The sequence below is a fragment of the Delphinus delphis genome, chromosome 8 (assembly GCF_949987515.2).
Source record: "Delphinus delphis chromosome 8, mDelDel1.2, whole genome shotgun sequence".
In the NCBI taxonomy this organism is placed as follows: Eukaryota; Metazoa; Chordata; class Mammalia; order Artiodactyla; family Delphinidae; genus Delphinus; species Delphinus delphis.
In genome coordinates, this window is record NC_082690.1 from 103,867,764 (window position 1) to 103,891,055 (window position 23,292).

The window sequence follows — 23,292 nt, forward strand, 5'->3', positions numbered from 1 at the left end:
GGGTGCCTGTGAGGCCACTGAGGAGAGGAGTGGAGTGGGCGCTTGGACATAGGGGGCTAAAGACAGGTGTGTGAACCTTGAGCATCGGGGAGAGGGGAGGGCTGGGGCAGACCACCAAAATAGACTGAAGAGCAGCCAGCCCAAGGGCCCCCCAGGAGCCACTGCGGTGCCCACCCAGGGGCATGTGGGAGGAGGGAGAACTCAGCTGTCGGATGCCTCAGTGGCTTGGGGGTTGTGGACGGGACAGCGAGGTGAGAAACTTGGAGGTGAGTGGAAGCAACACTCAGAACCGTGGAGGGGAGGTGGGAGAGGGCAGTGGCTCAGAGTGAGGACGGAGGAACGGATTGGGGTTTATTTATTTATTTTAATTTTATTTTTTTGCGGTATGCGGGCCTCTCACCGTTGCGGCCTCTCCCGCTGCGGAGCACAGGCTCGGGACGCGCAGGCCCAGCAGCCATGGCTCACGGGCCCAGGCGCTCCACGGCATGCAGGATCTTCCCGGACCGGGGCACGAACCCGTGTCCCCTGCATTGGCAGGCAGACTCACAACCACTGCGCCACCAGGGAAGCCCCGGGGGGGTTATTTTTTAAGGTGGCAGAAATGCAGACTGAAGGGGCTGAAGGGATGGGAGGGGGGACTGATGGAGTGAGGTGGGGTTGCCCGAAGCCAACCCCAGCCTAACTGGGGAGAGGGGTTGAGTAGGTTTTGGTGGGGGACTGAGGTATTCGTTTTTTATCTGATGGCGTATGACTTCTTTGTGAAGTGGGAGGCACCATGGCAGGCCTGGGTGGGCCCAGGGCAGCTGGAGCCTGAGGGCACATGGGTCTTGTCTGCTTCTCATCTGCTCCTGCTCTAGGTGTAAGAAAGGAAAGCCCCCGGTTCCTTTTGGGGAAACATCCCTACTCAGCCTGTGGTGTGTGCAGCTGACTGCACTCCGTGGGGTTGAGGCATGGGAACTGCCAGCCTGGCCAATCAAACAGGCTCTGACCGCCGTGAGTACGTAGGCAGTGTCATGACCCCAGTGGGCAACACACCTGAGCCCTGGGACTTTAGGTGGGACCCTTGGGAAAGGGTTTTGACAAGATCGCCGCTGGCTTCCGCGTGGCTCTGGTGGTGCGCAGGGAACCCTCTCAGGAGTCCAGGTGAGGATGACAGTGGCCACACTGGGGTAGCAAGGCTGGCGGAATGGAGGCTGGTGGGTGCTGAAAGCTGCTTCCCACCCCAAAGGGTGATTTTGACTGAGCACAGGGCCAGCACAGCAGTGCCCGGAGGCTCAGAGGCACCATCTTCTGGTAACATCTGATAACCTGGACCCTGATGCCTGTATACCTTGGACTTCCTAGTCACGTGAGCCAATAAAAAAATTTTTCTCCCTAGAAGCCAGCTGGCTTTCTGTTACTTGTAACTAAGAGAGCTCTGGCTGGCAAGGACTGTGCATGGGAGGTGCTTCCTGTTGGCCCCGGAGAGGGAGCAAGCGGTTTTCTCCAGCAGCAAGTTGGGCACAGTCCCAGGGAGGGTGAGCTTCTGGGGTCCACGGAGCCGAAGGCCTGCCAAGCCATGCAAGGCACGTGGGTGGGAGACAAAGAGACCCTGGGAGCCCGTTGCTGGGATCTGTCCAAAAGGTGAGATTTTGCACGGAGAGGGTGGGCGATGGCTGGGGAAGGCGAGGAGGCAAGGGTGCAGGGAGCAGCCTCCCTTCATCCAGGAGGTGCAGGTGGGAGTGAGACGCCCAGGAGCCGCTGCCCTGGGTCTCTGCATCCTCAGCCTGTTGACTCAGTCTTGACAGGGTGCTTATGAGTAGAACCTCATTAGTCCCGGATTCAGATCCTGGCTTCTCCACTTATTAACCTTGAACGAGTTCTCAGCTTCTCTGTCTCAGTTCTCTCATCTGTAAAACGGGGCCTAGTTATTACCTGTGTTAGTTATATGTACTAAACTCTATGTACGAGTTATACCTATTAGTTAGGGTAAAGGGTTAATGTAACAAACTCAATATGTGTAGGTTGAAATACAATAGAAATGTATTTCTTGCCCACGTAAGGTTCATAACGGGTTTTCTCTGCTCAGTGGGCCGTGCTTCTCCAAGAGGGACTTCTGGGCCCAGGCTCCTTTCATCTTGTGGCCCCACCACCCTCAACTCATGGCTTTCAAAGTCACTGCGGAACGGGGAGTCTCAGCCTGCGGAGGTTTTCCTGGGCCAGGGCTGGAAGTGGTCCCATTGCCTCTGTTTACTTTCCCACTGGACCTGTCACAGGGTCCCACCCGAGGGAGGCTGGGGAAGGTGGTCTAGCCAACCTGGGTGACCAGCCAGCTTCTGCCGCAGGACCTCATGGGCCATTGGGAAGGGCCTGACCCAGCCTTTGACGAGTGTTAGGAGTGTGGCCTCCTGAGGCAGAGGGCAGGGGCCCCAGGGAGACAGTGCTTCTGGCGGGGCCTGGCCTCTGAGTGCCTCCTGGGAATGGGAAAAGATGGCTCTGCCCTGCCCTCTGGGTACCACTGGGCACAGGGAGGGGCAGCCTCTCAGTACCCCATCTGCAGAGCTCTTCCTGGGAACCAGATGATTGTCATTCTTTATTGTCTGTCCACTGGGGAGCCTTGAGCCTGAATGCCTCAGCCCGGCATCAACTGTGCCCCAGGGTGTAAGTGTGACCAGTGTGTGAAAGAGGGAGCAGCTGTGACCTTCATGTGAAGAGTACAGACCCACCCCTCCCTGCCAAGTGGAAAGCCCCCCCTCCACAGCCCATTTAAGGATCCATTCAACAAACGTTTATTAAGCACCCAACATCATCACCCAGCAGGGAAATGAGTTGCCAGCCACCCACCAGAAGACAGAAACTAAGAAGTCTGGGAATTCCCTGGTGCTCCAATGGTTAGGATTCCACGCTCTCACTGCTGCGGGCCCGGGTTCAATCCCTGGGTGGGGAACAAAAGTAAATAAATTAGATAAATAAACAAAAAGCTCTTTTATTAAATAAATAAAATCTGATACCACCTATGCTAGGGTAGAGGTGGCAACACCAGAACTCACACTGCTGGGGTGAATGGCAGTGGGTGCAACCACCTTAGAAAACGGTTTGGAGGGAAAAAAAGAAGGGACTTTCCTGGTGGCGTGGTGGATAAGACTTCACACTCCCAATGCAGGGGGCCCCGGGTTCGATCCCTGGTCAGGGAACTAGATCCCACATGCATGCCGCAACTAAGAGTTTGCATGCCACAACTAAGGAGCCCTCCTGCCGCAATTAAGACCCTACGCAACCAAATGAATAAATTAAAAAAAAAAGAAGAAAGAGAACGCTTTTGCAGATTCTCATCGAGTCTATCAACATACGCTTCCGTGTGACACGGCGATGCCACTCCTAGGCATACGGCCACCAAAAGACGCGTACAAGAATGTTCATAGCCCCCAACTGGAAACAATCCAAATCCGATCAACAAGAGCATGAATAAATAAATGATAGGATAATATATAATAAAACAGAAACACAAAAGAACAAACCACTGTGACACGCAGTATCAGGACGACTCTTATAGACATTATGTTGTGCAAAAGAAACCTAACAAAAGAGTGAGTGCACGCTATGACATAATTCATTTAAATAAAGTTCAGGGACAGGTGAAACTAACCGATGGTGATGGAAGTCAGTGTAACGATTACCTTGGGCTGGGGGCTGATGGGGGTGGTCACTGGGAAGCCTTCTGGAAATGTTCCATAGCTTGAACTGGGTGATGGTTATATATATAAATATACTAAGCTGCACACTTAACGATACACACACCTTTATGATACAACATAAAAACTTTATTTTATCTACATGTCCATTGAGAACCTACTGCACACCAGATACTATTCCAGGTAGTGGTGATTACACGAAGAAAGCGTTTCTTGGAGTTCGTTTCTGATGGAGAGAGACAGACAATAAAGAATATAAATAGTATGTCAGATGGCGATAACGTGTACTGGGGAAAAGGAAGCATAATAAAGGAGTGGGGAATCCCAGGCAGGACAGGACGGGTGGCCCCAGCCATTCTATGCAGCGTTCAGGGGAGACTGATAAGGTGAGATTTCAGTAGAAAGCCCTATTAAGTGAGGAGTGTGCAGGCCACAGGCTATCGGTGGGGAAAGAGCAGAGGGGACAGTGAGAGCAAAGGCCAGGATTGAGATTTGATCCGCTCAGCTTTCCCTGTGGTCTCCCCCAGCTCCCACGTCCTCATCCACCACCCGGGACCCAGATTCAGGAGGCACCAGCCCTGTACTCAGCCCACCTTGGCTAAGGGGTGTCCTTCTGGCATTGACGGCCCCTCAGGGTCCCAGAAGCTTCGTGGAGGGAGAGAAGGTAGTGGTGTGGGCTCCTCCCGGACACCTGCCCCCCCCCCCCGGGGCTGGCACACCTGGAGTCCCCAGGGGCTGGAGGAGGAGGTGAGGGGGAAGGAGGGAGAGATAAGGGGTGGGAGTGACCTCACCCACCGCCCACTGGCCTGGTGGACTGATCTGCAGCGCTGTGTATCTGAGTGCAGCATGACCCAGCGTTGTATCTGAGTCCACTCTCTCGGAGAGGTGTTCCCATCACCTCCCATTTTACAGAGGAGGAGACTGAGGCTCAGGAAGTGGGACGAGTGCCCCGAGTTTGCTCATTGGCACAGAGATGGGCAGGGGCTTGTACACTGGCCTGCCTAGGGGTCCAGAGTGTGGGGAGGTGGAGTTCTGAGGTCCCCCCATTCCTTCTTGGGTGTGGTAAGCTTGTCTCCAGGACGTGGATGGGACCAAGTTCCCACTCTTCTAGGCTATAGGAACTGCGGCAAGGGAGTGACACCTGTGATCCAGGTGCTCCACCAGGGTCCTGGTCCCTCCTCTCCTTGGCAGAGTGTTTGGTGAGAGTGGCAGGTAGCTCTGGACTCTCTCAGGGGGTTCCTTGTAGCTGGGGAGTGGGGCAGGACCTGGGCGACACTCACCTCCCATCACCAGAGTGAGCTTTCTTTATTCTGAAATCATGTCCTTCCTATTTTGTGTGCTTGTGTGTATTCAAATGTTATTTTTAGAAATGGAATAAGCGCTAAGATTTCTGCACCCACCCCAGTAATCAGAAAGCTACAAAGGAAAACACAGGATCTCACATGAGACCCGTCAGATTGGCAAGAACAGAAAGTCAGATAAGGGAATTCCCTGGCGGTCCAGTGGTTAGGACTCCACGCTTCCAATGCCGGGGCCAATCCCTGGTCGGCGAACTAAGATCCCACAAGCGCCAAAAAAAAAAAAAAAGGAAGAAAGATAAAACTGATGGCTGGTGGGGAGGTGGGTACACAGAAGTCAGGTGCTTCTGGCGTGTTTGAAAGGTCAGTATGATGGCTAAGTGACTTCCGGAAGTTCCACTCGTGGGTAAAACCTCTCCCAAAGAGAAAGACATGCCCTAGGCATGGTTAGAAGTGGTGAAGTATTACAGGCTGCCAAGCTGTCTGTCACTGGGGTGCTGCATGGCAGGTAGCAATGTGGACAAAGCTTCAACATATCAGAAAAACAGAAAAATGTAGAACAAGATCTATAGCACAGCAGTTTTTATGGAAAGTCAAAACACAGACAAGCACAGCAATGCCGTATATTTCTGCCATTTATTCTGTGACCTTGGGCCAGTGACTTAAGCTCTCTGTGCTTCAGTTTCCTCATCTGTAAAGTGGCGACAATAATAGCACCTCTTGGGCTTCCCTGGTAGTGCAGTGGTTAAGAATCTGCCTGCCAAGGTAGAGGACACGGGTTCGAGCCCTGGTCGAAGATCCCACATGCTGCGGAGCAACTAAGCCCGTGGGCCACAACTGCTGAGCCTGCGCCCTAGAGCCCGTGAGCCACAGCTACTGAGCCCGCATGCCACAACTACTGAAGCCCACGCACCTAGAACCGGTGCTCTGTAACAAGAGAAGCCACCGCATTGAGAAGCCCCTACTCGCTGCAACTAAAGAAAGCCCGCGTGCAGCAACAAAGACCCAACTCAGCCAAAAATAAAATAAATAAATTTATATATAAAAGAAAATAATAGCACCTCTTTCAGGGACGTATGATGAATAAATGAGACGTGACATATAAAGTGCTTAGCACAGTGCCTAGCACATGGTAAGCACTCAATAAATGGTGCCTGTAATTGACACAGATGGAAATCAATGCCTGGAAGGCAGACTGGAAGGACATGCTCTAGACGCACAAGAGTGGGGCGCTGTGGGGAGCAAGAATGGGAATGGGGATGGGCTGAAAGGGAAAGTCCATTTTATTTAATTAATGTATTTATTTTGGCCACGCCTCGCGGCTTGCAGGATCTTAGTTCGCCGACCAGGGGTCGAACCTGTGTCCCATGCAGTGGAAGTGCGGAGTCCTAACCACTGGACCACCAAGGAATTCCCAAGCAAAGTCCATTTTAAAGGAAGGCTTTTCAGGACCCTGGTGGTGCCTGAAGTGCTCAAACCAAAGAGATGAACAGCTAAGTCTATGCACGCCATGTTTAAAGCAAAACCAAAAAATATTGTCAATTGTCATCTTCAGAATGGGCCAAACGAATTGATCCTCCTAGACAGTGTCCTATAAGGACAAGTAAACAGTGGCCCTGCAGTGCTCTTGGGGTCATAGGTATTTCCTTCCTTCACTCACTCGACAAATATTTCCTGAGCACCTACTCTGTGCTAGGCACTGCTCTGGGCTCTGGCGAGAAGAGCACAAAAGAAAAAGGTCAACCTGCTCCGATGAACAAATGTGCAAACAACCAGTTTGGGTGGGGGGTGCCAGTGAGGCCGGTGTGCGGAGGCAGCAGCCAGCAGGTATGCAGGGACCCTGGCCATTGGAGTCCTCACCCTTCCTTGTTCCTGTGAGGGGCTGGGGTGCTGCCCTTTTTTCCAGCCACTGATTCTCTCCCACCCCTGCCCTGTGCCCAGGGCTGGTTTCACTTTCCCCTTCCCCTAAATTCTCTGAGTTTTGTTTCTGTCTGTGGGTTCCCCGCCCCCGCGCACCACCTTTGTCGAGTTACATCTGAAGTAGCAGGGAAGCCAAACAGTTTCGGGGCGGGGGACGGAGGATGAGGTAGGGGCCGGGGCCTCCATTGCTCCTCCAAAGGCCCCACTTCATCACTTACCTGGTCCCATCTCCCCGTCAGGATCCACCTCCCTACCATATTCCAGGGAGCAGAGCCCTCACCCCCACCAAGGAGTCTGGGCTCTGGGCTATACTCCTTGTATGTATTTTGTATTTTGGCACCACCCCTTACCAGCCTTGTGGCTTTGAGCAGATAACCCCACCTCTCTGTGCCTCAGTTTCCTTAGTATAAAATGGGCCTCATAAAAGCGTTGTTAACAGAGATATTTATAGAGATCTGCTGACCACCTGCTTAGTGCCAGGCTGTGCTAGGTGCTGGCCTTAGGCTGTGAGCAAACCAGTTCCTGGTCCCCGTGTACCTGACCCAGCGGAGGCGCGGAGTCCTAACCGCTGGACCGCCAGGGAATTCCCTTAACCAGTTTTAAGTGAACAGTTCAGTGGCACTAAGTACTGTCACGTTGTGCAACCATCACCATTCTCCATCTCCAGAATTTATTTCATCATCCCAGACTGACACTCTATTCTCATTGAACACCAACTCCCCATTCCCCACTTCCCACAGCCCCTGGTAACCACTGTGCTACTTCCTGTCTCTATGTCATCGACTATTCTAGGCATCGTATATAAGTGGAATCATACAATATTTATCCATATGTGTCTGGTTTATTTCACTTAGCATAAAGTCTTCAAGGTTCATCCATGTTGTAGCATGTGTTAGAATTTCTTTTTAAGGTTGAACACTAGTCTATTAATGTATATACCATATTTTGTTGATTCATTCATCCCTCCACGGACATTTGGGTTGTTTCCTACTTTTTTTTTTTTTTTTTTTTTTTTTTGTGGTACGTGGGCCTCTCACTGTTGTGGCCTCTCCCGTTGCGGAGCACAGGCTCCGGACGCGCAGGCTCAGCAGCCATGGCTCACGGGCCCAGCCACTCCGCGGCATGTGGGATCTTCCCGGACCGGGGCACGAACCCGTGTCCCCTGCATCGGCAGGCGGACTCTCAACCACTGCGCCACCAGGGAAGCCCTTGCTTGTCTTTTGAATATATCCTGGGCAAATAAGTTTGACTAACACTGCCAGGGAGAGAGGTGAATTTAGTTCATTCACCCAACAAATATTTATTGAGCACTTTGGTTGTACCAGACCCTGACAGGGGCTGGGACACAGTAGGGGCTTCGTGGAATCTCTGATGAAGTTTCGTAGATGATGCTGGACACAGGCAGTCTTTCTCATCGGGGGAACAACTCAGATGTCTCCACTTGTGGAAAGAAAGTTACACAGTGTACAGATCGAGGCCCCAGGAGGGAGGGATATTCGTCCATGCTGCCCACTGTCCACCTGTGAATGGCTGCAGAAAAGAAGAAATTAACACGTCCCCTCCCCGATGCTGGCCAAGCCACGCAAAGCTAATAGCCTTTTTACTTTACTTCCTCACTTGCTCCCCATCTCTGTTCTATAAAAGAAACCGGCATTCAGACCCCGATAAGATGGTTTTTTGGGCACACTGGCCCGTCATCTTCTCAGTCTGCCGGTGTTGTGAATAAAGTCACTACTCCTTGCCTCAAAGAAAAAAAACAAAACAACAGCCACCTAAATCAGGGACTTCCCTGGTGGTTCAGTGGTTAAGACTTTGCCTTCCAATGCAGGGGGTGTGGGTTCGATCCCTGGTCAGGGAGCTAAGATCCCACATGCCTCGCAGCCAAAAACAAACAAACAACCCCCCCCCCCATAAAACAGAAGCAATATTGTAACAAATTCAATAAAGACTTTAAAAAAAATGGTCCACATCAAAAAAAATCTTAAAAAAAAAAAAAAGGCCCTGAATCAGCCCCCATCACTTCCTCCCCTCAAAATCTTCTACTGTGAGGCTACTGTGACAATACAAGATGCGCGGGATATAATAAAGGATAATTTGTCTCCCAATGTCCCTCTAAAATTCCAAAGGAAACTTGTCTCTATGCCCTCAGATGAAGTCGTGACTTTCTGTGCCATGTTTCTCCACAGTGCTGGCCAGTTCCCACCGTGGCTCCGCAGCCTTTCTGGAAGTCTCCTGTACCCTTGATCCACTGGGCTGCCACGACTTCAGGTAGCCCATCTCAAGCTCTCCAGGCAGCTTTCTTGAAACACCTCTCCCCAGATTTGGGATTAGAAGGCAGACCCCAGCCCTAGTCCCTGAGGGGAGTGTTGGGACTCCCTTTCTAAATCAATCTCATCACAAAATTCTCCTTCCAGAATCCACCCTCCCAACCCTTTATAATCTTCAAGTAGACCGGGGGTTTCGCGTGACAAAATGGGTCTTCTAACATCCTCTCACACTTTCCATCATGCTTAGGACTAATCCCAAGACCTTCCCGTGGCCACTGGGCCACATGACCCGACTTCCGAGCCCCCAGAGAATTTAAAATGCCATAATATCAAAGAATATTACAGAAACTGACACAGCAGTGTAAAACAGCTATACTCCAATTTAAAAAAAAAGAACGTTACAAATAATTGTATGTCACCCAAAATAAAAACTTAATCAAAGTGAAGGCCTTTTCAGAAAAGTGTGAAACGCCAAAATTGGTACAAAACTATCAAAAACTTCAGTAGATCAATAACCAGTAAAGAAGATTATAATCTAAGACTCCAGTGCCAAAGGGTCCCAGTGGAGCCCACCAGACTTTCAAGGAACAGAGAGATGGTCCTTATCTTATACCAGTTGTTCCAGAAAACAGAGAATGAGAAAAGGCTGCCCACTTGCTCAGGTGACTCCCAAACCAGAAAAGAACAGTATCGGAAAAGGAAAAGTGTAGAGCATTTCACTCTGAACACAGATGTTAAATTATGATCTAATAGCATAAAATAGAGAAGAATGCCCCACCTAGGGGTAGGGAAAGGACTTCTTAAGACATCCAGAATGCAAACCCTCATTCAAAACATTTATGGATCTGAGCACATCAAAATTAAGTATTTCGGGCTCCCCTGGTGGCGCAGTGGTTGAGAGTCCGCCTGCCGATGCAGGGGACGCGGGTTCGTGCCCCGGTCCGGGAAGATCCCACGTGCCGCGGAGTGGCTGGGCCCGTGAGCCATGGCTGCTGAGCCTGCGCGTCCGGAGCCTGTGCTCCGCAACGGGAGAGGCCACAGCAGTGAGAGGCCCGAGTACCGCAAAAACAACAAAAACAAACAAACAAAAACAATTAAGTATTTCTGCTCCACAAAGGCCATCAGAGATAATGTTGATAGATAGCTGGTTGCAACCTAGTGAATGAAGAACTCCTGCAAGTTAATAAGAAAAAGCCAAGAAACACAATAGAGAAATGGCCATGAACAGAAACAAGTACCCCTGAACTGAACTGAACTGAACTGGCCCAAAGGCAAAAAATTAATGAAGATGGGGTCAAAGAAGTAATCAGCACAATTCAGTTAAAATTACAATGAGATACCATGTTTTTAAATTTATTTTTTCATTCATTTTATATATACATATATGTATTTTTCTTTTGGCCGCACCGCGTGGCATGTGGAATCTTAGTTCCCTGACCAGGGATCGACGCCGTGCCCCCTGCATCGGGAGCACGGAATCTTAGTCACTGGATCTCCAGGGAAGTCCCTAAAATTTATTTTTTTATTGAAGTGTAGTTGATTTACAATGTTGTGTTAATTTCTGCTGTACAGCAAAGTGACACAGTTATACACATATATACTTTAAAAAAATATTTACTTATTTATTTGGCTGCATCGGTCCTGGTTGTGGCACACGGAATCTTCGTTGCAGCATGCAGGATCTGTTGTTAGGGCGCATGGGCTTCTCTCTAGTTGTGGCACACAGGCTCAGTTGTCCCATGGCACGTGAGATCTTAGTTCCCCCACCAGGGATTGAACCCGCATCCCCTGCATTGGAAGGCAGATTCTTAACCACTAGACCACCAGGGAAGTCCCATATATACATTCTTTCTTGTATTCTTTTCCATTATGGTTTATCCCAGGGAGATACCCTTTTATAACCATCAGGTGAGTAAAAATTCATCAGGTGAATACTGATGTTTGGTGAGGGTGTGGACCGACAGAACTCCTTATCACTTTTGCAGGCATATAAACTGGTACAACTTCTTTTTCAAGCAATCTAAAAAGAGATATACATTTGTTTCAAGATCCCACACTCTCAATCCTTGGTAAATAAGCCCCAGAAATTCTCGTGCAGATGTACAAAGAGGCGTATACGAGGACGTTGACTGCAGTGTCCTGTGTGGAAACAGAAGTTGGGGGCAACGTTGGCATCCAACCTCAGGGGAATGCATAGTAAAGCGTAATGGAAGCAAACTACAGAACTTTAGGCAACAGTCAGAAACAACAGACAGCTTCTCAAAACGTGGCGTTCAGAGAGAAGAGTAAGGAACAAAAATGAGGTCAACAGCATAATACATTTATATAAACTAAAACCACCAATGCATAAACACGATATTAGATACTTCACAGAGCCATTCCTATTTAAGTGAGATGGGAATGAAGAGCAAAGATAAAGGAGAAAAAAATGCTAAACCAAAACAAGAGATTGACCTTGTATCCATTGGTGATTCTCATACACTGTGAAATAAGGAACATGATCAACTCAGCGCCCTGTGCCCGAGGACCAGAAGAGAAATGTGCAAAGGACGCGAACAGGGAATTCACAGAGGAAGCACAAATGGCCCATAAAGATAGGAAAATATACGAATCTCACAAATAATGAAGGGAATGCAAGTGATAGCAACGAGTTCATATTTTTTCACCTATGAGATTAACAAAGATTTTTTTTTTAATATGGAACGCTTCACAAATTTCCATGTCATCCTTGTACAGGGTCCATGCTGATCTTCTCTGTGTCGTTCCAATTTTAGTATATGTGCTGCTGAAGTGAGCACAGCAAAGATTTCTTTAAATTATACTATGTTTTGCTGGCGAGAGTGTAAACACTGTGGATTGAAATCTATATTGATTGAGCATTTGGGGACAGTGATTAAGCGTTATCAAAATTAAATTGCTGACAGCCAGCAAGTTTGCTTAAAGGAACTTATCTTGCAGAAATACCTCACGTGCAAAGGCGCATTTCCAAGGATGTCACTGCTGCAATGTCTGTCCCAGGGAAGCTAGCAGAAGCTGTGTGTGTGTCTGACAGGAGGAGATGAGTTTAGTACATCATGTCAGACATATGGTGACAACCAGTGTGAAGGCTGAGGTAGCTCTGCATGTACTGACATGGAAAGATAAGCATAATATACTATTAAGCAAAAGAAGTATGATGTCACTTTTGTTGAGAAATTACACACACACACATGCAAAATCACAAGACATTAAAAAGGTCCACGGTTTCAGGTCTGTTTTGGCATCGAAGGCCAAGCATAAGTCAACAGTGCAACGGCTCCCGTGTTCCGAAGCAGGTGCTTGTGGTGGGACCTGCAGGTAGATGGGGCAGATGGATCACACAGGACCTAGTAGGCCATGGTAAGGACTTCTTCTTTTACTCCTCAAGAGATGGGATCCCGGGAATTCCTTGGCAGTCCAGTGGTTGGGAGTCGGCTTTTCCACTGCAGGGGGCCTGGGTTCCATCCCTGGTTGAACTAAGATCCCGCAAGATGTGCGGCGCAGCCAAAAAGAGAGGGGGTGGGAATCCATTGGAGGGTTTTAAACAAAGGCAGGACAGGCTCCAGTCTTAACAGGATCACTCTGGCTGCTGAGTAGAGAACAGACTTGGGGCAAGAGCAGAAGCTGGGCGCAGGGGCTACTGCAGTGATCCGGATGAGAAGGGGTGGGGGCTTGGGGGAGCGTGCTAATGGTGGTGGAGGGGAGAAGTGGCTGGATTCTGTGTGTATTCTGAAGGCGGCACCAGCAGGGTTTGCTAGTGCTTGGGGTGTGGAGTGTGAAGGAAAGAGAGGAGTCCACAATGACACCAGAATTTTGGCGTGAGCAGCAGGAAGGATGGATGTGGCCTTGACTGAGATGGGGCAGATGGAAAGTCTGAATTTCAACATGTCAAATTAACTAATATGCTTATTCATCATCCAAGTGGAGTTGTCGAATGGGCCATTGGATACGAGTCTGGACTTCGCGGGAGAGGTCAGTCCTGAGATATGTAAACTCGGGCAGACCTGGAAGGTGATAGATGTCTTTTAAGGCCAGCAGACTGGAGGAGCTCACTTGAGGAGTGAGTGTGGCTGGAAAGGTCTGTAGACACCTCGTGAAAATATTTACCTGAGGAGCCCAGACCCGTCCTCTGCCAAGGAAGGAAGTAGCCCAGAGTTTGTCCAAAAAATCAATTCGATGGGGGTCTGGAGGGGACTTGCTCTCTGAAAATGGAGCAGCCCACACACTTGCCCTTCACCTGGGGTCCCACGGGTGACATTCAGCAGAGGAGGTGGATGCGCGGGGCTGGCGGCCCACCAGAAAGAGCAGAGTTGACCTATTTTGAATGGAAAAGATCTTTCCCTGGAGCGTTACTTAGGTTGTTCAGTGAAATGTGCTCATTGCAGAGGTGCTACTGGGATGGAGTCTGCAAGCAGACAGGGGTCCACAGCAACAAAGCTCTGAGCAAAACACGCCCGTAGGGCATCTGCTGGGATTTACTTCCACGAGCAGTCTCACCGGGGCGCACTGTTGACTGATTAATAACAACTCTCACCTGGCTGTTGTGACGAGCTGTGGAAATGTTCCATGATGCATGTGTGTATATATTAACTGATTTAATCCTTGCCACAGCCCTAGAAGGTAGACACTGTTATAACCAGCCCCACGTTGCCCATGAGGAAACAGAGAAGGTACGTGACACGTGGAGGGGCTGGGATCTCAACCCCCGTGCTTCCTCTGTTTTTTTGGGTTTTTTTTGGCCATGCCCTGCAGCTTGCGGGATCTTAGTTCCCCCAGCAGGGGTCAAACCCATGCCCCTGCGGTGGAAGTGCGGAGTCCTAACCACTGGACCGTGGGGAAGTCCCTTTCCTCTGTACTCCTGACCATCGTACTCTGCTGCCTACCAATAGTCATCAGTGATTTTTAGCAGTTTTAATCAACATTTACCGAGTGTGTTGCCTTTGTGATTTCATCGAATCCTTGCAACAAACCTACGGGATGGGCCTCTGATTCCAGTTTGACAGAGGAGAGAAGTGACTTGCCCAAGGTCACAGACCGGTGAGAGGCTAAGCCACGCTACTCCATCTCCAGGGCCTCAGCTCGGCACCAGGTCCCTATACTGCTGGTCACAGTGGTCAGCTCCCGGCATCTCACGGGGATTTACCGTGTCAAGGCTTTTTGGCGATGCTTAGAACTTTGGAATGAGAGCTGCATGTTCTTCCTCCAGAGCCTCCTCAGTGCTCTGGTTTGCCTGCTGCCTTGTTCCTGGACGTGGTATTCAACTTCCTGGCCTTTCCTGTCCTGTCAGGGCCTCGGAGGGTAAGTGGTTTGAACAAGATCTTGTTGTGAGGGTTCAGTTTGCCCCTTACATGGCCTCAGCAGGGGCTGAGGGGCAGCAAGGAGGCAGGCAGAGGGAGAGGGACACGGCAGGCGCCGTCTGCCATCTTCGTAGGGTGTGAGGACCCTTTGAGATGGAGAGTCCTGAGACCCCTTTGATAAATAGATGGTGAAACACAGGCTGAGCAAGGGCAGGGGGGAATTGTACTCGGTCAACGGGGAGTCCTGCAGACTCAGGAGCAGAGGCAGGCCTTGGCCCTGGATCTCTGGACTCCCAGACCTGGACTCTTTCTCAGCATCCTGCCCAACTCTCCCCTCCGGAAGGAAGTAGGACTTATATATATACCTTTCCTGGCCTGCTTTTGCCAGAGCCCTTGAGACTGGCTGAGGACTGGTTGCCATAGAGACGGTCGGACAGGGAGTTCCAAGGTTGGCAGATGTGGGGCGGGGCGGGGGATGGGACAAGACACCAACATGCTAAATGCCCACCAACAGTTGGTAAGGACCGCATCTGGGAGACCAGGGCAAGACACACCACAGCAGGCTCCAGGGACGGTCCCATGTCTGCTCAAGCTTCTCTCAAGCATCCCCCAAGCTGAGCAGGTGAGGGGGGCTCCTTGGGGGGATAGCCAACGGTCCAGAGGCAGGTTGGCTCTCTGGGGTGGGGAGGCTAGGGATGAGGGAAGCCCTTGAGAAGCCACGAGACTGGAGCTGAGGCCCAGGTGAGAGTCAGGGAGGCCCCAGGCGGGCAGGGACTACAGGGAGGCCTGCAGGATGTCGGATGAAGAAAAGGATGATGCCCAGGGATGACTCCCAGGCTTCTGATGGAGCAACTTCTGCAACACTGCGGGAGGATCAGGATTTCGGGAAAGACAATGCGTTTTTCCCACTTTGGCTTAGTAAGTCCAGGGCCCTGTGGGGCATTCAGAAGAGCTATCCGGAGCCCAGAGGCAGTACAGTGCAATGGTGACAAATCTGGGCTCTGGAGACAGACTCAACACACTCAGGTCCTGGCTCCACTTACCGGCTGTGTGACCTTAGCCAAGTGATTTCACCTCTCTGAGCCCCAGTGTTCTCATCTGCATGACAGGGGTGATAGCGAATATCTACCTCATGGATCCTTGGGAAGGTTAAACGAGTTAATACTTGAAAGTCCTGAGCACCCAGTAGATGCTCAGTAAATAGCAGTTGTTGCTATTTTAATATTAATAATTCAGGTCATGATCAGTCAGTTTCAGTGGTAACAAGGGCCCAGAGGGGCCAGCCTGACAGAAAAGAATGGTCCTGGGACTTCCCTGGCGGTCCAGTGGTTAAGACTCCGAGCTTCCACTGCATGGGGTGTGGGTTCGATCCCTGGTCAGGGAACTAAGATCCCACATGCCGTGTGGCACAGCCATAAAACAAACAAACAAAAGAACAGGAGGGTCCCCTGGGGGAGCTACTCAGAGCTGGGCCTCCTCTCCTGTCTTTGCCCAGGGGAGTCTTGGGAGCAGTGATGGTGTAATTCAGGGCCAGCAGCAGAGGTCTGTGAGCGCAGGGCAGATGGCAAAGAAGGACCGGAGGCCCAGGGACCGGAACAAGAAGGGGCAAGGCTCTGCTGAGGCTGAGGAGTAAGCAGCTGCGGAGGGGCCGGGGGGCTGCTGGGTGCCAGGCCCCAGTTGGGGCCAGCGCACAGACCCTGACCCCTGCCCCTTGCCCTCTCCCTCCTCAGTCTGGTCCCCTCTCCTCCTCGGAAACCCTCCTTCCCCTTCCAGTGGGTCTGGGAGAGCTTCACCACAGATGGCCGGGCTCCGCTTCAGCCGGGCTCCGCCTCGGCCCCTGGCCACCAAGCCCTGCCCTTGCCCCCAGCGGTCCATCGGCACAAGTCCAGGCGCAAGTCCACGGCCAACAACCCAGAGGCCCGTGGCTCCTGCTGGAAGACAGAGGCGCCAGATCCGGAGAGGAGACAGCAGCTCAGGGCCTGTAGACGCATTCCCATCCCTCCTGGCAAAGCGGGGGGCCAAGAGCTGGAGCTGCCTGGGAAGAGCTCAGGATCGGGGACGGAGGCCGAGCCAGAAGGCCTGGGCGCTGAGGTGGCCGAGAGGGCTCTGAGCCCCGGGGAACCGCCCCAGCTCCCCAGAAGGGGGTCGATCTTGGAGGAGGAGCCATTTGCAGAGGCCACAGACGAGGCCGAGGAGGGGGAGCACAGGGTCCCCCAGAGAAGGAGGGCTAGTTCTCCAAGAAAGGGGCGGAATTCTGGCGAGGAGGCCTGGGACGAGAGTGAACTGCGGAGCCAGGGGAGTGGCTCTGGCTCCAACAACCTCCGAGGACCACAGAGGAGGAGGCCAAGGGCCAGGGAGCTGGAGGGGCCGAGGAACCTGGAGAGGCTGCAGAGGCAGCTGCAGCAGGACTTGGACTGTGGTGAGCGTGGGACTCAAGGCCCGGGTTCCCCCACGAAGCCGCACAGTGCGGAGAGGGGCTGGAGCCAGCCACCTGGCTGGGCTGGGCTGGGCTGCGCTCCAGGTGCGGGGAGGGATTGCCCAAGGGGCCAGGAGAGACGGCAGTGCCTGATTTGTCCCTCTGTGCACAGATCCCGAAAAGCTGCCCTGGGAGCCATCGCGGGCTGCTGTTCAGGCCTCCCGCTGGAACAGGAAGGCCCATGCCTTGGGAGCTGATGAGACTTGCCTGTTTGCACACTTCCCTAACCGCACCTTCCACAAACGACAGGAGGCCACCAGGTGAGGTGGAGACGAAGAAGGGTGGGAGCAAAGCACAGGGACTAGAGAAGGAGCTAGTTCTTCAGGAGACAGTCATTCATCCTCTCATTCATTCCTTTATTTATCCATTCACCAGTCTTTCTGATCATCCAACCATCTGTCCATCCATCCACCATCCACCATCCATCCATCCATCCATCCACCATCCATGCATACATCTGTCTGCTTGGCCAACTGTTTATTGACACAAGCCAGTTTTCATTCACTTCCCATCTTCTATCCATTCATTAATTTATTAGCTAAGTGATTAATGCAACATATATCAGGTATCTGCTCATGGGTCCTCAGGATATAAAGGTAAAAAGACTTGGTTTCAGCCCTAAGAAGCTCAAGGTCGGCTGGAAAAGGAGACAGATGGGCAAAACAGCGACAATGGCAGAAGAGTTAGATCATTACTATACTTAGGGCTTGAACTAGAGACAGTGGGAGCAGAGGGGAAGACAGATGGGGGCTGTTGACAGTGTCTAGGTGAGGGTTGATGAGGGCTTGGACCGGGTGGCCATGTGAGTAAAGAGAGGGGGGTTTATTTAAAAGATATTTGGAGTGGGCCTTGGTGACAGTGGGCCTTGGTGACAAGTTAGAAGTGGTAGGTGAGAACCCATTCAGCATCCTGATAGCACCCTTCAAGTCTTATCCTGTTATCCTTCCTTGAGACCTTTCCATGCTTCCCAGTGCCCTTAGGACAAAGCCCAGATTCCTTGGTAAGGTGTTGGGCTGTCTGTCCATCCCTTTGTACAGATTGAGGGCTCCTCCACGGACAGTGTCAGCTCTTTTTTTTTTTTTAATATTTATTTTATTTATTTATTATGTTTTTGGCTGCATTGGGTCTCAGTTGCGGCATGTGGGATCTTCTGTTGTGGCGCGTGGGCTGCTCTCTAGTTGTGGTGTGAGGGTTTTCTCTCTCTAGCTGTGGCGTGCTGGCTCCAGAGAGTGTGGGCTCTGTAGTTTGTGGCACGCAGGCTCTCTAGTTGAGGCGCCTGGGCTCAGTAGTTGTGGCACGCGGGCTTAGTTGCCCCGCAGCATGTGGGATCTTAGTTCCCCAACCAGGGATCTAACCCGCGTCCCCTGCATTGGAAGGCAGATTCTTTATCACTGGACCACCAGGGAAGTCCTGGTGCCAGATCTTTTTGATCACATCCCCCGTCTGGCACCCTAAAAGGACCTGGCACATAGTTGGTGCTCAATAAACACGTGCTGAGTGTATGTCTGCCTATCTGTCCATCTTTCTATCTGACCATGATTCAGTTGTGCATGAACTCATCAATACTGAGTTTCTGTCTGTGTCAGGCACTGTGCTAGGTGCTGGGGATACATTGGTGGTGCAGAGGACAGACAAAGGATCCTGCTCTCATGAGGCTCACATTCTACTTGGGAAGGAGGATAATTGATAAAGAAATGAACAGAATGTATAGCTAGAGATAGAAAGTCCCTGGGAGGTAGATGGGGTGCTGAGGTCTCATTTTCTCTGACCTTTGAGCCAAGACCTGATTGACCAGAGGAACTGACCATCACATCTGGGGGAAGAATGTTCCAGGTGGATCTAGGTGCTGTCTATTCAACCGTCCACACCATCCATCCATCCTTTCATCCTTTCATCCACCCACTGATCACCATTTGTTTCTTTTTCCCATCCATTCATCCGTCTGTCCCTCAAACCCGTAGGCATTACCCTAGCTCCTACCAGATATAGGGGTCAGAGAGAAGAAAAGATCTGGGCCCTCCCCTCAAGGAGAGCTGCTTTGCAAGGGGAAGTTGGCGATACAGGTGAGGTCATGGGTGTGTGTGCTGAGCTCCACAAGGCTAAGGACTGTCCGAGTTGGGGTACACCCCTGGCTGGAGTAGGCAGGAAGCTTCCAGGAAGCGTAGGGAAAGACCTTGAGCTAGGCCTGAGGGCTGAGCCCCCAGAGTCAGCCTGCATCCTGTCCAACTTCCACAACAAACCCCATTCCCCAGGCCCCTGGATCTCTGGGCTGCAGCAGTCCCTCCCTCCAGGCCCCCATACGCCCCTACCTGCCCCTGGCCCTCCATGAGGCTCCTGGTTCCCTGCAGACTTCTCCCACCCCTCTTCCTTTCCTCTCCCCACCCAAGAAACCGGCTGCAGGCCTGGGAGCAGCAGCAGCAGGAGAAGCGGCAGCAGGCCGAGCTGCGGCGGGCCCGGGAGCAGCGGCTACAGCAGCGGCTGGCTCAGTGCCTGGCAGCCTACATACCCAGAGGGAGCCGGGGGCCGGGGGCCGCCCAGCGCAAGCTGGAGGAGCTAAGGTAGGCCGGAGCTGCGGGGGGCCTGGAGGGGAGAGGGCAGGGAGGCGGTGCTGGGTGTCAGACCAAAGGACCAAGGGGAACCTGCCCTCACCTTCCCACGGGCTGAGCTTCCAGGGCCAGCCTCCCCACCAGGTGGGCAGGTCGGGCCGCTTTACAGATGAAGACACTGAGGCCTGGGAGGAGAAGGGGCTGGGCCAGGATCACCTTGTTAATAATAACAATTCCTGCAGCTGTCGAAGGCTGAAGTTTAAAATGTTCTTCTTGCATTATCACACTTTCAAATCTTGTTTTCTGATTTCAAATGCCAGGCGTGCTTACTATAAAAATTCAAATATTACAGAAATAGTTCATGGAGAATGTGAATAGTGCCTGTGATCCGGCTCCTGGAAACAGCCATTGTTCGTGGTCAGGGGAAGAGTCATCTGTTTCATTTTCTTCCTATATTTTGATCATAAAAAAGCAAATTCATATTTAAAAGCAAATCTTTCTTAGACTCATAAGAGGAGAGTGAAGTAGGTATCATCAGCACTCCCATAATTTTACAGATGAGGAAAGTCAGCCTTCAAGAGCTTAAATAATTTGTCAAAGGTCACAACAGAGGGGCAAAGCTGGGATTCCAACCCAGGCAGCCATTCATCTGCCCTGCTATGCTGCCTCGGAGAGCTCAAATGCCCAATCTTCAGATAAAGTGCACCAGGATCTTCCCCCCAAAGCCCAAGCTAGGGAAGGAGATAACTCAAGTAAATATGATGACCGATGCCCTTGACACTGCGGACCTACGGGGTGCAGCTGGCACCCAGGCAGCCCTTTCATCCACGGAGAAGCGCTAGGGCAAGGTGAGTTGGGTGCTGCTGAGAGACTACAGGGTTCCTGCCCTGCGATGGGGCCCCTGAGGACTCAGGGGGGCTCTGATCACCTACTCTTTGAGGCTCAGCCTCATCACTCCCAACTTTACAGATGAGGAAACCAAGACTCGAGAGGTCGCGTGTACTTTAAAGGAATCCTTGGCCAGTGATCGGGGAGATGCCTTCTCCCTGCCGGACCTCAAGTTCATTGTTTCTTCACATGGCAGGAAGTGGAAGGCCAGACTCCAGTGGCAGATGTCAGTGAGAGGAGCGTTCCAAACGCACTCCTTTCATTTTCGACTTGGGAGAGGATATTTCCCACGGGGTGTCTCAGCCCTTCCAGCACATGAACTTTGCTCTGAGCTTCATGGGAGACTCTGCCCTTCCCGGGAGGGTGGGCACAAAAGATATCTCCCTGTGGTAGGGAAGCTCCGTACTTTACTTTTATTCTGAGACAGGGCTGACATCCACTGACATCACTTCCTTTCTCGCTTAGAGCTCCAAGACATGGGCTTCCTCTCAATTCTAACAGAAATAGCATCAAGAACCAAGCAGGAAAAATGTACACAACCTCACGGGCAAGACCGAGACTGAATGCAGCTCATGCTTCCCCCACTCCCCACTCCTTGTAACTGCTGTAAAATCCCCTCTTGAACAGTGAAGACTTCTCTTTGCAGTGACTTCTGTTCCTGGCCATGGTTTTCAAGTCCACCTTTTTCTCGAACGGAGGAAGTTTCCTTCTCTGGCACATAGCCAAGGGGCCTGGCCCAGCAAGCCAGTGTTTTCCACAGGGCTCAGCATACTTGCCGGAAGTCCCAGCATGAGTTTTGGAGTCTTGTGTGCCTCTCCCCTCCCGTTCTATCTGTGGGTGCTGCCACCATGCCCTTCGGCCTCTCTCGTGTGCTCTTCAGAAGGATGCCCGGTCCCGTGTGTGGCGTAGCCAGAGGGCCCCTCACTGCCAGGATGCACGGCTTGCGAGCAGACAGATTTCCGACAAGCGCACAGACTGGGTTTTTGTAAATGGGATTGTGCTTCTCCAGTGGAACCTAGATCTTTCTGGGATGTGTTCTTTCATTTGCAGTACATTTCTTTAGTTCCTCTGTCCCATTTTCTAAACTATCGGCTTATAAGATCCACAGAGAATGCTGGCAAGCTTGTCCCATTCGGGCTATAGCACAGAGAAGAAAATTGAACCCAGAGCCCAGACTGGGATTTTGCCCAAAGTTACAGCCAACAGTCACAGCGTCTCCTCACAGGCAGAGTGTGAGAGGGTGCAGGGGTGGATGCAGAGAGGGGAGGGCTGTGCATGCAGATGTCCAGTTGCTCAGAAGTCAGTGCTGGCCCCTCTCCCTTGGTGATGGCTAGGAGGAGGGGCGAGCCTGGCACCGCCTGCAGACCTGGGTTCAGCGCTCAGTCCCTCACTTCCCAGCTGTGCAACCTTGGACAAGTCCCTTGACCCTCCTGAGCCTCAGGCGTGTCATGGGTAAAATGGGACAGATGATTCCCGCCCCACTGACCTCAGGAGAAATCCAGGGCAAGGATGGAAATCAAACGGTTTTGTAAAGCTAAGGGCAGGAGGACAGAAACCGAAAGTTCTTAATGAGGACAAGTGGGCTCAGGAGGGGGCCGGCTCGTGTCCACAGTTAGCCGCCCAGAGGCCCGTCTCCCCGCAGGCGCCAGGAGCGACAGCGCTTTGCTGAGTACCAGGCAGAGTTGCAAGGTATCCAGCAGCGGGTGCAGGCCCGGCCCTACCTGTTCCAGCAGGCCATGCAGGTGAGGCTAGCACCTGGGCAAGCATGTGGCTCCCCAAGACCAGAGCTTCTCACTGGCCGAGTGGGTGGGGAGATGAGGTGGGCGTGGGCCCCCTTAGCGGGACCCCTGGGCTGCTGCCCATCTGGAAGCCCTGGGACCCCCTCGGTAAGCAGAGGCTCACTGTGTCCTCAGCAGCCCAGGTGAGAGAGGAACCCCGCTTCTCTCTCCTCAGGCCAATGCCCGGCTCACTGTGACCCGGCGCTTCTCCCAGGTGCTGTCGGCACTGGGACTGGACGAGGAGCGGCTGCTGGCTGAGGCAGGAAAGGGGGATACGGAGGGCACCCCCAGGAAACCCAGGTGAGGCCCAGCTGTGGGGAGGAAGGGCATGGTCACCAGCACTCTGCGCTGCAGGGCCTCATCCACCTGTCACCCTGCCCTGGGGAAAGGCCGAGGGGACTCCTTGAGCAGCCACATGGATCTACCGTGAATTCAGTCCTGCCCCATCCACCCCCTGGCCTGGAGGACTCTGTCTAGCTTTCGCAGTCAGCAGGGCCTTCCCCAGGCGCTGTCCTCCATGTCACCCAAGGAAGGCGGGGCCAGGGTTATTTTCCCCACTTCCGATGAGGAAACTAAGGACCCCAGGGGTAGGGTCTTGCCCAAGGACACAGGAATGAATAAGCAGCAGAGCCTGTCTGGGAACCTGCAGCCACCTGAGTGGCCACACATCAAGCCCCCACTGTGGGCTGGTGCCACGCTGGTCACTCCACCTACCCTTATGCTTTAGAACAACTTGGTGCAGAGCAGGGGTTATGAGGCTTGAGGAGGGGAAGTCACTTGCTCAGGGTCACACAGCATAGGAGCCAGATTTGAATCCACAACATCTGTGATGATGGCCTTTCCCCTTCTACAGCCCAGGTCTCCTTGGTTATGGGAGTGGGGAGCTGCACAGCCCAATGGCCTCTATCTGTGTCTTTATCTTTAAGGAGCCACAGGTCAGTGGGAGTGAGAATGGAGCACTCTTCTCAAGAGTCCCCCAAAGAAAGAACCCACTGGCAGCCAGCCTGACAAGCACTCCGCCCCAAGCCCAGACCGAGAGTCCAGTCCCTGAGATAAAAATTAAATGCTTTGTGGAATATACACTGTGGGATTCCTGGTGGTAGTGGAAAGAGGCTGCAGGTTGGGAGTAGGTG

General features: G+C 52.1%; 1 protein-coding gene and 1 non-coding gene across 4 annotated transcripts; one reads left to right on the top strand and one right to left on the bottom strand.

The window, feature by feature from the left end:
* Positions 1 to 11,847: 11,847 nt before the first annotated feature.
* LOC132430412 (U6 spliceosomal RNA) lies at positions 11,848 to 11,954 on the bottom strand. The gene has a single exon (XR_009520503.1). It is a non-coding gene; the product is annotated as a U6 spliceosomal RNA (small nuclear RNA).
* Positions 11,955 to 14,946: 2,992 nt separating this feature from the next.
* Positions 14,947 to 23,167, top strand: TSGA10IP (testis specific 10 interacting protein). Of its 3 annotated transcripts, XM_060017512.1 has the most exons (9): positions 14,947 to 15,093; positions 15,967 to 16,100; positions 16,202 to 16,890; positions 17,060 to 17,207; positions 19,335 to 19,505; positions 22,024 to 22,123; positions 22,252 to 22,267; positions 22,312 to 22,459; positions 23,086 to 23,167. In XM_060017512.1, the coding sequence occupies exons 1-9, from the start codon at positions 14,947 to 14,949 to the stop codon at positions 23,165 to 23,167; spliced, it is 1,635 nt and encodes a 544-aa protein (XP_059873495.1). The 3 variants fall into 3 exon arrangements, with proteins under 3 accessions (XP_059873495.1, XP_059873496.1, XP_059873497.1); XM_060017513.1 differs by lacking the exon at positions 22,252 to 22,267 and having other exon boundaries at positions 22,335 to 22,459; XM_060017514.1 differs by lacking the exons at positions 15,967 to 16,100; positions 16,202 to 16,890 and having other exon boundaries at positions 17,104 to 17,207.
* Positions 23,168 to 23,292: the final 125 nt, after the last annotated feature.

What these genes read in the sequence shown, in the direction of transcription:
- TSGA10IP (XM_060017512.1), top strand. Translation starts at nt 14,947, where the DNA reads ATGGGACAAGACACCAACATGCTAAATGCCCACCAACAGTTGGTAAGG. An exon ending in GCAGCAGGACTTGGACTGTG is followed by an intron (nt 16,891 to 17,059) that starts GTGAGCGTGGGA and finishes CTCTGTGCACAG; the next exon opens with ATCCCGAAAAGCTGCCCTGG. An exon ending in GGCACCCCCAGGAAACCCAG is followed by an intron (nt 22,460 to 23,085) that starts GTGAGGCCCAGC and finishes TTTATCTTTAAG; the next exon opens with GAGCCACAGGTCAGTGGGAG.